Source organism: Dendrobates tinctorius, unplaced genomic scaffold (assembly GCF_039654945.1).
Source record: "Dendrobates tinctorius isolate UK_male_01 unplaced genomic scaffold, ASM3965494v1 ptg000038l, whole genome shotgun sequence".
In the NCBI taxonomy this organism is placed as follows: domain Eukaryota; kingdom Metazoa; phylum Chordata; class Amphibia; order Anura; family Dendrobatidae; genus Dendrobates; species Dendrobates tinctorius.
Genome location: NW_027361706.1, coordinates 7,917,710 through 7,931,038, shown reverse-complemented (window position 1 = coordinate 7,931,038; position 13,329 = coordinate 7,917,710). Strand labels below are relative to the sequence as shown.

At 44.6% G+C, this 13,329-nt stretch overlaps 1 protein-coding gene across 1 annotated transcript in view; it reads left to right on the top strand.

Moving 5' to 3' along the window:
• Nucleotides 1–13,329, top strand: part of CACNA2D3 (calcium voltage-gated channel auxiliary subunit alpha2delta 3) — a 1,008,555-nt gene that overhangs the window by 337,532 nt on the left and 657,694 nt on the right. The window contains exon 4 of the mRNA XM_073574154.1: nt 5,822–5,953. Within this exon, the coding sequence (XP_073430255.1) occupies nt 5,822–5,953 (132 nt within the window). The remainder of the gene's footprint in view (nt 1–5,821; nt 5,954–13,329) is intronic.

Sequence of the window (13,329 nt, the reverse complement as noted above, 5' to 3'; positions counted from 1 at the left end):
ACTATGTGACAGGCTCGATGGCACAGCTGTGACCTAAGTGACTAGAGGATAAGTGAGATTTTGAATCTCTGCACACACTTTTGGACACTGGACACTTTTGGATTGTGTGAGGCCCAATGAATATCTGAGCGCTATGTGACAGGCTCGATGGCACAGCTGTGACCTAAGTGACTAGAGGATAAGTGAGATTTTGAATCTCTGCACACACTTTTGGACACTGGACACTTTTGGATTGTGTGAGGCCCAATGAATATCTGAGCGCTATGTGACAGGCTCGATGGCACAGCTGTGACCTAAGTGACTAGAGGATAAGTGAGATTTTGAATCTCTGCACACACTTTTGGACACTGGACACTTTTGGATTGTGTGAGGCCCACTGATATCTGAGCGCTATGTGACAGGCTCGATGGCACAGCTGTGACCTAAGTGACTAGAGGATAAGGGAGATTGGATTGCTTTTAAAAAGCAGTTTGCGGAGCAGTGGGTAAACAGCAATGCCAGCCTGTCAGGAAGCCTTAGAAGGCAGCCCAACAACCAACACCACTGATACACCACTATATAGCCTCCCCTTGCACTGCACACACAGTGACTGGTGTGTTGTGCAGGCCAAATCGCTAGCAGCAGAAGCAGTTTTTTGGTCTTCTTCCCTGCCTAACGTTCTCCCTGCAGAATCAGCAGCAACCTCTCCCTATACTGAGATCGGCAGAAGTAAGATGGCGGTCGGCGTGCACGCCCTTTTATACCCCCTGTGACGCCCACCAAAGCAAGCCAATCACTTGCATGCCCTTCTGAAAGATGGTGGTGACCCGTGCCTATGTCATCACGTTGCCCACAGTGTCCGTGAATCCTGATTGGCTGAAAAAGAGCGCAAAACAAACTTTTGAAACGCGACTTTGGCGCGTAAGTCGCCGACCTCGTGGCCGACCTCATCCTAGGGTCGGGTTTCGTTTCATGAAACCCGACTTTGCCAAAAGTTGGCGACTTTTGAATTTTTTCGACCCGTTTCGCTCAACTCTATATTTCACTACTCGCCTCGCAATATTCGGCACAGCCCACACAGTCCCCGCACAACCAAGCACAGTCCAACACAGGCCAGCACAGTCCTCGCACAGCCCGGCACAGTCCCCACACAGCCCAGCACAGTCCCCACACAGTACCTGCACAGCCCAGCACAGTCCCGCACAGTACCTGCACAGCCCAGCACAGTCCCGTACAGGCCAGCACAGTCCCGCACAGGCCAGCACAGTCCCCGCACAGCCCGTCACAATCCCCGCACAGTACCTGCACAGCCCACACAGTTCCTGCACAGCCCAGCACAGTCCCGCACAGTACCTGCACAGCCCAGAACAGTCCCACACAGGCTATCACAGTCCCACACAGCCCGGCATAGTCCCCGCACAGTAGCTGCAAAGACCAGCACAGTCCCGCAAAGTACCTGTACAGCCCGCACAGTCCCCGCACAGCCCAGCACAGTGTCCCCGCACAGTACCTGCACAGCCCAGCACAGTTCCGCACAGCCCGACTCAGTCTTCGCACAGTCCCCGCCCATTAATTGCATTTCCCATAGACTTACATTGGACTCGTTATGAGTACCTGAGTAATAGGAGGTACTCGTAATGAGTACAGCGAGTCCAAATACTACACTACTCGCTCATCCTTATTAGGAAGGGATAGCTTTTCACGAACAAGCATTTTACTAATAGCTATCTAAGATGTTTCAGCACTTTAAGGTTACATCGAGCAGTGGGATTTTTCTTAGGGCTAATTCACACATCAGTTTTTCGCTTACCAGTGCTATCCTTGTTTTTCACGGATAACACCAGCACCTATGATAATCTATGGAGCTGGTCACATGTCCTTAATTTTTTGGTGGACCAAGAGGTTTGTGAAATTATCATGGAGAGGTGTCGGATGTTGTTCCGAGTGTAGGATCAAACCTTGCAATAAAAGTCTTTGGATCCGTGAAAAAAATTGGACAGCACACGAAAGCCATCCAAATTCTGCTCATTTTTCACGGATTGATAGGAAAAGGTGGTGAAACATTTTTTTTTTCTCATCGGAGAAAAACTGACGAAACGCCAATGAAATTCTGCCGGCACGCCAATGAAAATCTGGTGGAAAAAATGATGAAACTCGAGCCTATTTTCTGGTACGAAAAAATCACAAACTTGTGGATGAACCCTAGTAGTTTGACTATGTGGAGCGGAAATAGTGGAATTAGATGCTAATGCCTGGTGAACTACAAGTCTAAGCATTTGTGTCCTGCAGTTGTACACATAAGGTGTTAGGATCTTCTTGGCAAAAATGATTATTATGTAGGGAAAGATATTTTATTCTCTAGTCCAAGTATCTCTCTGTATTCAGTCACCGACAAGACAAGAAAATAAAGGATTCTGAAATGTATCTTCTTTTCTGCCTTTATAGCAAAGACTCCATGTAAATGATATAGGATCCCAGTTTATAGGCAGGAAATTCAAGTAAACTTTTTTCTTGTTCTGTTACTTAAAAAGTAAAAACTTTAAAAAAAAAAAAAAAACAAGAGTAAGCAGAAAGAAAACATAAAAATAAATTAGTAAAAAAAGAAGTAAATTTTCAAAGTTTTCATCAAATGTATTCAAGATTATGATAAATTTGCAAATGATTGTGGTTAATGCATTGTTTTTATGGCTTCATTGCTAGAGGAAGATCTTAAAAATGACCGCTTTAATGGAGATGTATTAGGAGAGAATTTATGAAACGCAGCATCAGAATTAGAATTATTGGAAGTGAATGAATGATGAGCAGATTAGAGTGGAAAAGACAGATCCTTTTTTAAAAAAATCAGATTTCTCATTTGAGAAACATATTGGCAGCTAGGGTATGTAAAGAACTGGAACCATTTTTTTTGCAATCCAAAGAAAAAAAGCATGAAGCAACTTTATACTCTTTTTTTATTTAAGTGGTTACCCAGCAGATATCGTGCATGTATCCTGGTCATTAGCATAGGGCACATACAGTGGGGAAAAAAAGTATTTAGTCAGTCAGCAATAGTGCAAGTTCCACCACTTAAAAAGATGAGAGGCGTCTGTAATTTACATCATAGGTAGACCTCAACTATGGGAGACAAACTGAGAAAAAAAAATCCAGAAAATCACATTGTCTGTTTTTTTTTCATTTTATTTGCATATTATGGTGGAAAATAAGTATTTGGTCAGAAACAAGCAATCAAGATTTCTGGCTCTCACAGACCTGTAACTTCTTCTTTAAGAGTCTCCTCTTTCCTCCACTCATTACCTGTAGTAATGGCACCTGTTTAACTTGTTATCAGTATAAAAAGACACCTGTGCACACCCTCAAACAGTCTGACTCCAAACTCCACTATGGTGAAGACCAAAGAGCTGTCAAAGGACACCAGAAACAAAATTGTAGCCCTGCACCAGGCTGGGAAGACTGAATCTGCAATAGCCAACCAGCTTGGAGTGAAGAAATCAACTGTGGGAGCAATAATTAGAAAATGGAAGACATACAAGACCACTGATAATCTCCCTCGATCTGGTGCTCCATGCAAAATCCCACCCCGTGGGGTCAGAATGATCACAAGAACGGTGAGCAAAAATCCCAGAACCACGCGGGGGGACCTAGTGAATGAACTGCAGAGAGCTGGGACCAATGTAACAAGGCCTACCATAAGTAACACACTACGCCACCATGGACTCAGATCCTGCAGTGCCAGACGTGTCCCACTGCTTAAGCCTGTACATGTCCGGGCCCGTCTGAAGTTTGCTAGAGAGCATTTGGATGATCCAGAGGAGTTTTGGGAGAATGTCCTATGGTCTGATGAAACCAAACTGGAACTGTTTGGTAGAAACACAACTTGTCGTGTTTGGAGGAAAAAGAATACTGAGTTGCATCCATCAAACACCATACCTACTGTAAAGCATGGTGGTGGAAACATCATGCTTTGGGGCTGTTTCTCTGCAAAGGGGCCAGGACGACTGATCCGGGTACATGAAAGAATGAATGGGGCCATGTATCATGAGATTTTGAGTGCAAACCTCCTTCCATCAGCAAGGGCATTGAAGATGAAACGTGGCTGGGTCTTTCAACATGACAATGATCCAAAGCACACCGCCAGGGCAACGAAGGAGTGGCTTCGTAAGAAGCATTTCAAGGTCCTGGAGTGGCCTAGCCAGTCTCCAGATCTCAACCCTATAGAAAACCTTTGGAGGGAGTTGAAAGTCCGTGTTGCCAAGCAAAAAGCCAAAAACATCACTGCTCTAGAGGAGATCTGCATGGAGGAATGGGCCAACATACCAACAACAGTGTGTGGCAACCTTGTGAAGGCTTACAGAAAACGTTTGACCTCTGTCATTGCCAACAAAGGATATATCACAAAGTATTGAGATGAAATTTTGTTTCTGACCAAATACTTATTTTCCACCATAATATGCAAATAAAATGAAAAAAAAACAGACAATGTGATTTTCTGGATTTTTTTTTCTCAGTTTGTCTCCCATAGTTGAGGTCTACCTATGATGTAAATTACAGACGCCTCTCATCTTTTTAAGTGGTGGAACTTGCACTATTGCTGACTGACTAAATACTTTTTTTCCCCACTGTACATGGTACTTGCCGATGTCTCAGCAGGTATATTGGTTTGGAAAAATCAACGTCGCCTCAGGTGTTTTCATTTCTCATCCTATCCCCTTTTGGGTGCAGCTTTATATTATGTCCACCTGCTGGCGTTTCCTGCTGGTGGGAAATTTATTTGGATGTTCTGACATTCCTTTGATGTTTGGAGCCAGTCTGTGTATTTCCACAAGTTTTTTGCTATGCTGTTCCTTTGCTATACTTTGGACCTACTGTATCTTCTGTTTATCATTAGGAAGAAGGCTGTGTATTTGTTAACAGTGCTTGTGTTATTCCTTGTTTAGTGTTTAGGTTTTTATTTTACTCACTTTGGGATCTTTCCTTTGTTCAGCACACTTCTTTTCTTGTAAGTAATTCACACTCTGCCCTTCGGTTCTTTAGGAGGAATGTGAAACAACTTGTTGGACTTTTAGGCAGTTTAGGCCAGAGTTGCCATTTCCTAGCCTGTGGTTATGTTTATCTCTGCACCCGCAGGCTCAACTAAGGACTATCGAGTCAGAATATTTAGTCTGTACAGGAACTGGTTGGGTGAGTTGCAGTTTTTAGTGTATAACATATTTTCCCTAGTGAGTTGCTACATATGCATAGCTATTCTAAGAGCTATTAGGGGCATACAGGGTGAACCACTATATAGTGGGGGCACCATTGTGTTATCTTAGGGTGCCAACCTCAATAGTCAGATAGGAACAGACCAGGGACAAAGTAAGGCTTTTACCAGTCTGAATAGGGATCTGTCAAGTTCAGATTTTTATCTCTCTAGTTTGTTTGCTACTCTTGTGCTTGTGCAGTCTAACAGACACGTTGATGTAGATCATAGTGACTGCTGCTGTGGCTGGGGAGTGTTTTCGCTCCATACACGCCCACATGACTGAAAGCCGGCGGCTCCCATGAGGAAATTAATTATTTTTCTTCAAGTATCAGCACTTTAAGTAAGGCGGTCGGAGAGTATTCTAATGCCATTTACCATCAGACTAAATGTACATTTACAGGTAAATAGTGTTTTCCGAGGTGACAGATTCCCTTTAATGAAACCCAGTTGCAAAATGTATTTTTTAACCCCAAATATATGCATTTAAGTGAGAAAAAATGTTCCTAATGGAGGCTGACCATCCTATGGATCTGTTTACAAATATCTATTGTCTGTCTACATTTTTTTTAATAAAGTCGTGATTTGTGTCCTATTTCTTTTCAGATCCAGAAATAGTGAATGGAATCTACTGGTCGGAGTCTTTAAATAAGGTGTTTGTTGACAACTTTGACCGTGACCCTTCCCTCATATGGCAATATTTTGGAAGTGCAAAAGGATTTTTTCGTCAATATCCTGGTAAGGGGAGAAAAACTGATTTTTTTTACATTATTTATGATGATAATTATTTTTGCTGACTTCTTTTTATGAGAAACCTTCTGGTCCCGGAGGAAAAAAAGCATGAAACTTTTTGCAAAATACAACCGATCAAAGCCGATATTGCAGTTTGATGGCACAGCTTAGAAGTCAACTTTGAATTCTGCTTGTGATTGGTTGCTTTGGAATAATTTTCATACATTCATAGGAGCTTGCCACAAGTTCTGCAATGGTAGTAGGCCCAATGAGATGAGCACAAGTGGGCCTTGAACACTCTTGAGTATGGCTGTTGACTGTAGAGCTGACTGGTCCAGGAACTGTAGAGAGACTATCTACTATTAGTTCTGGACAAAGAAGACCAGAGAACTAAGCGGGGAATCTCTCTTCCGTAAGACAGACTGCAGAGTGTTTGAGCTGATGGGGCAAAGAGACATTGCCCTGTAGATATTCCACTTTTGGTGTTTGAGATTCACGACTGACTGACTAAGTGTCATAGTGTGTTTTGAGTTTTGGGTAGGTGGTGTAGGGGTTAACTCTGAGAGCCTCTCTGTGGATCTGGGGAGGGTTTTTATAGCTTCAGGGGAGAGCCGTCCCCTGTCGCTTATACTCCTACCTGAGTATGCCCAACCCTGCTCTGTCCGTGCGTCACGCCAATCATTGTCCGTCTGCCTGGTATTTTGACCCTGCTCTTTTATGGTTTACGTGTCTGGTTTGCTGACTCTGTACCTGCTTTGCCTGTGCTGTGTATCACCCTTGGCTTTGTTTGACCTCCCTCCTGAATATCCCTCCTGTACCACGCTTGCCCGTACTGTGTATGACCTTTGGCTTTGTCTGACCTCCCATCTGTATATCCCTCTTGTACCTCGCTCGCCCGTACTGTGTATGACCTCCATTTTGCCTGACTCTGAGTTTTCTGTATAGTGTCCTGCCATCTCTGAAAGCAGGACGCTAAGCCCCGCCCCCTTGCAGTCACATGACCGTAGGTCCTGTGACTGCTTGCTAAACTTCAGTGTCCACAGTTCCTGTGCATCTGTACTTTCCGGCTGTACCTGTCCCCGGGCCCCCTACAGTGCGGGTGAGTCCCTGCTCAGCGGAGGCTGCACGCCGGCGCTGTCAGGATCCTGACACTAAGGACCAATGTTTTTGCTTTAGGAGAGCACTAAAAGCATTTGGGTTTCATAGGGTGATGATGGTTTTGGTAACTGAAGTTTTTTGAGGACTTTCCTCAAGAAGCCAAGGCTAAAAAAGAGGGAGATGAACTTGTTTCAGTCTTAAAAAAGATTGTCAAAATTGGACACTCTCTTTATTGGGTTTGTCCAATCAACAAAGAAGATAAGTCTACAGGCACTCTATCTGAATCGTTACTGTGAAGCCTTTAACAGCTTTCTTCATAATTGTTTATTTATTCTCCTTCTGTGATTTCTTATGCTTGTCATTTATAATGCAACAGCGCCACCTACTGGCTGTCTGTACAAACAGCTTTGGAGTTCATTCTAGTCTACTTCTCTTGTTTGATCTATCCGGCCACCGTAGCCTCTACCTTTGACCCCTGGGAGACATCATATAACCTTATTCTCCAGGAGCCATTTTAGTTTTTCATTCCATGTGGTACTGAAGCATCTCTCTGCCTCCCGGCTTACAGAAGCACCGTCGGTAAGGAGATTCAGGTTTTGACTTAGGACTATCTATACGTCAGCGCTTCTGTGTTTCTCCTTTGTAGTCAGCATTAGCTAGATCTCGTTTCCGTTCAAATAAGAACTACTTATGTACATATCGGTGATTTCAGTTCATGTATTACTTTACTATGTATGTACTATGTACTAAATGCTTCTATTGTTGTTTCACAGTTTCACTCTGCTTCATTGCAATAAAAGTTGAATACGGAAACTTCTCCAATCAATGAGTTGCGTGAAGGGAGTTAGCTTTATGTCGATTTATGTACGCCTTACACATAAAGAGGACAGAATAGTGAAACGACGCTTCTAGAAGCTACGCAGTGCACCAAACCCAATCAGTACTATAGATCAGTGACGTTAGAACCAACATGTCAGCAGCAGAAGGAAGCCAATGTGAGACACGGTCACACGTCTCTGTCAACTCCGGAAGCTCGACTAGGTCAGTGACCAGCTACGCAGTTGCCAGAGCTCGCGCGAGAGTCGAAGCCGCAAAGGCACGAGCGACCTTTTCAGAAGAGGAAAGACGATTGAAATTAGAAAAAGCACATCTAGAAATGGCATTAGACAAACTAGCAGCCGAGAAAGAAGTTGCAGCCGCCATTGCTGAAGCAGAGGCCTTACAAGAGGCCGCAGATGCGTCAGAGAAAGAACGTGACAGCATATCCTGTCACTCACAGCGCGTTCTAGACTATGTAACGCAACACGTTAAGATAGACGACAACTTACACCCAAGAACTACACCAACTCCTGCCGATGAATTCACACAGAAACCTATTGGACTGAACGCAACCCTTATGACCCAAACTCCTTATATGGACCAATATGATCATCCCGTATACCGTGAACCCGCAATGCGGACGTCACCTAGATCAACAAACTTCCACAACATGAGCACAGGTTTCGAGAAAGAGAAAGATGAGGTTTACCATGCAGATGAATATAAAGATTACTACGGTCGACCAGCCCCGACAAATGACAACTCACTGAGTAGAGATCGAGGTATGCCTGACTTTCTAAAGTTTTACGCACGACGAGAGCTTATAACCAAGAGCCTCCTAAAATTTGATGACCGTCCAGAAGGTTATAGAGCTTGGCGTTCTTCATTTAAGAACGCTATCAGAGATCTCGAGATGTCAGCAAGTGAAGAAGTTGATCTCCTAATCAAATGGCTAGGTAAAGACTCCGCAGAACACGCAAAGCGAATTAGAGACATTTGCATCAACCACCCTAGTAGAGGGCGAGCCCTTATATGGGAAAGACTCGATGAATGTTTTGGATCACCAGAAGTGATAGAGAACACTCTCTTCAAAAGGGTTGAAGACTTCCCTAAGATTTCTAACAAAGGGTACCAGAAGCTGAGAGAACTAGGGGACCTGTTAATGGAGCTCCAAGTCGCCAAATCTGAAGGTGACCTACCAGGTCTCGCGCTGTTAGACACTTCACGTGGGGTCAACCTCCTAGTGCAAAAGTTACCTTATAATTTACAGGAGAGGTGGATCACCCAAGGCTCAAAGTACAAACAACGACATGGTGTTTTGTTTCCCCCCTTTGCCTTCTTCGTAGAGTTTGTGAATCAACAGGCAAAAACCCGAAACGATCCTAGCTTTGATCTGTCTCCGCTTGACGCTGCTTGTCTTAAAGTAGGTAAACCCACATTACTTCGCAGCGGGAAAGGCATGCCAATAGCTGTCCACAAAACTAGTGTATCCTCATCAGACTCTTTACACAATCCTCTACCCTTAGAGGACGCAGAGAAGCCCCATGCAAGAGACTTAAGCAAAGAGTGCCCTCTACACAACAAACCCCACTCACTACTAAAGTGCCGAGGATTCAGGAGCAAATCCCTGAAAGACCGCAAGATATTTCTTAGAGAAAACCGCATTTGCTTCAGGTGCTGTATTACAACTGCTCATTTGGCAAAGGACTGTACAACAGAAGTCAAGTGTGCCGAATGTGATAGCAGAGAGCACAACACAGTATTACATCCAGGATCAGCTCCTAAGTTCCTTACTCCTCTAGACCAGGCTACGGACCACGGCGGGGAGGAAGACGCCACAGCATCTCCCGAAGTGACGCCCCAATGTACCCAGGTTTGTGGAGAAGGCCTCAGTAACAAATCATGCTCCAAGATCTGTCTTGCTGTAGTCTATCCCGTTGGACAGAGAGAAAAAGCGGTAAGAGTATACGTCATCCTCGATGATCAGAGCAACAGGTCTCTTGCTAGCTCAGCTTTCTTCGACATGTTCAAAGTTGAAGGAAACACCTTTACGTATCTGCTCAAGACGTGCACAGGTGTGAGTGAGGCGGCGGGGAGAAGAGCAACAGGCTATCAATTTGAATCTATAGATGGAGAACTATCTCTACCTCTGCCTACGCTGACTGAGTGCAATCAAATCCCAAACAACAGAGAAGAGATCCCTACTCCTGAGGCGGCATTACATCACAGACACCTGAGAGCCATAGCCGACCACATTCCTGCACTAGACCCAAAGGCTCAGATTATGCTTCTGCTAGGAAGAGACATTATAAGATTACACAAAGTGAGGCAGCAAGTAAACGGCCCTCATAATTCGCCATATGCGCAGAAGCTCGACCTAGGCTGGGTCATTATAGGCGACGTCTGCCTAAGGGATTTTCACAAACCAACCACCGTGAGCTCTCTGTATACAAACTCGCTAGAGAGTGGACGCCCATCCTTTTTGCCACCCTGCCCTAACAAGTTCCTACTTAAAGCGAATCTTAGTGGCCCTGTGCATCTTACCTTTTACGAGCGAGAAGACTACTCTGGTGGTACAGTCAACGACCATCTAGGATGTACAGTCTTCCACAGAACAAAGGAAGATAACAAGATAGCCCCTTCAATCGAGGATAAAGCCTTCCTAAAGATAATGGAGCATGAGTTTCTCCAGGATGAGACAGGAAGCTGGGTCGCACCACTCCCTTTCAAGACACAGAGGCGTCGCCTCCCTGACAACAAGAGTCAAGCACTAAAACGCTTTACTTCTCTCAGACACAACTTTCAGAGGAGACCAGACATGAAAGAACATTTTTTACTGTTCATGAAAAATATATTTGAGAGAGGGCATGCAGAAGTAGCTCCACCTTTAAAGGAAAAGGAAGAATGCTGGTACCTACCAATCTTCGGAGTCTACCACCCTAAGAAACCAGGACAGATTCGGGTAGTCTTTGATTCTAGTTCCCGTTATGAAGGCGTCTGCCTCAATGATGTTCTCTTAACGGGGCCAGATCTTAACAACACCCTCCTTGGGGTCCTCATCCGATTCCGTAAAGAAGCAGTTGCCGTCGTCGCCGACATACAGCAGATGTTCCATTGTTTCTTAGTGAAATCAGAGCATCGGAACTTCCTAAGATTCTTCTGGTTCCGAGAGAACGATCCTACCAAAGATGTTATAGGGCATCGTATGAAAGTACATGTTTTCGGCAACAGCCCTTCCCCTTCAGTTGCTATTTATGGACTCAAACTGTCTGCACAGAAAGGAGAGGAAGACGTCAGGCGCTTCGTAGAAAGAGACTTTTACGTGGACGATGCCCTAAAGTCTTTTCCATCAGCAGAAGCCGCTATCAATTTGCTCAAAAGGACCCAGGACGTGTTAGCCCATTCAAATCTCAGACTACATAAGATTGCTTCAAATAGCGAAATTGTTGTGCAAGCTTTCCCCAAGCAAGATCGCGCTAACGATCTGAAAGATCTAGACTTGCCTACAGATGCCATCCCTGTTCAACGGAGTCTGGGGCTCAATTGGGACCTCAATACTGACACCTTTGTTTTTCAGGTTGTCCGTGATCAAAAACCATTCACAAGACGCGGCGTCTTATCCATGATAAACAGCTTATACGATCCGCTTGGGTTTGCAGCACCAGTGACGATCCAAGGTAAGGCTCTGCTCAGAGAGCTAATTACAGATACGTGTGACTGGGACACTCCACTCCCTCTTGAAAAGGAACTGTTGTGGACAGTGTGGAGAGATTCTCTAGAGGTATTGTCAAGCTTACGCATACCCAGACCATACGCACTTGTCCCTCTTGATGAGGTCCAGTCTAAGAGACTACACATCTTCTGCGATGCTTCCGAAAAAGCAATTGCTGCGGTAGGTTACCTCAAAACTACAGACATTGGAAATCGAGCTCATATCGGCTTTGTAATGGGCAAGACGAAGTTGGCACCACGTCTGGAACTCACGATACCTAGACTAGAGCTTTGTGCTGCCGTCCTTGCAGTAGAACTATCTGAACTGATTGCAGCAGAAATAGACGTAGATCTCGAAGATACAATGTTTTATACAGACAGTAAAGTAGTGTTAGGCTACATTCACAATGAGACCAGGAGGTTTTACGTCTACGTAAGTAATAGGGTCCAGAGGATCAGAAAGTCAACACAACCTACCCAGTGGCACTATGTGTCAACTAACCTAAACCCAGCAGACTGCGCCACGAGAGGTGTAGCAGCGCCTCGCCTCAGAGACACTATGTGGCTCACAGGACCAGTATCGTTATACGAGACAAAACCTGAAACTCTGGAAAGAAATTCATTTGAGTTGCTAGAACCAGAATCTGACATAGAGATTCGTCCTCGAGTCTCTACACTTAATACAGTTGTTTCAGACAAGCAACTCGGTATTGGACGTTTCAACAAATTTTCTACCTGGCGGTCATTGTGTAGAGCTATAACCCATCTACGTCACATAGCTAGATCCTTTAAAGCTGAATCACCACAATCAGAACATTGCAAAGGTTGGCATTGCTACCGCAGACCTTGTACCTCAGATGAACTCTCACAAACTCAGGACTTTATTATACAATGTGTTCAACGAGAAGCTTACGCGCAAGAGTTTGAATGTTTAATGAACCAAAGATGTGTCTCCAAAGACAGCCATCTTAGGAGACTCGACCCATTCTTGGATAAAAACGGATCGCTTAGAGTGGGAGGTCGCATTTCAAATGCAAGGATAGAGAGCAACCAAAGCTACCCATTAATACTCCCGAGTAATCATATTGCGTCCTTACTTGTGCAACACTACCACGAGCAAGTTAAACATCAAGGTCGTCTGTTCACCGAGGGAGCTTTACACACTGCAGGCTTCTGGATATTGGGAGCAAAAAGACTCGTGAGTAGTGTAATCTTCAAATGTGTCACTTGCAGGAAGCTTCGTGGTACATTCCAGTCTCAGAAGATGGCTAATCTTCCAAGGGATCGACTGAGTACAGAACCTCCATTCACAAACGTCGGTCTAGATGTGTTTGGCCCTTGGTCTGTCATCGCACGGCGCACCAGAGGAGGTCATGCTACCAACAAACGCTGGGCGGTTATATTTACTTGTATGAGCATTAGAGCCGTGCACATAGAGGTGATTGAATCATTGGACACCTCTAGCTTCATAAACTGTCTTAGGCGTTTTATTTCCATTCGGGGACCAGTGAAACTTATCCGTTCTGATAGAGGAACCAATTTTGTCGGAGCTTGCAGAGAACTGAAGATCCCTTCAAACATTGACGATGAATGTGTAGGAAGATATCTCGCAGATCAAGATTGCAGGTGGATGTTCAACCCGCCACACTCCTCTCATATGGGGGGCTCATGGGAACGCATGATTGGCATAGCCAGAAGAATCTTAGACTCAATGTTCTTACAATTAGGGACTTTGACTATCACACACGATACCC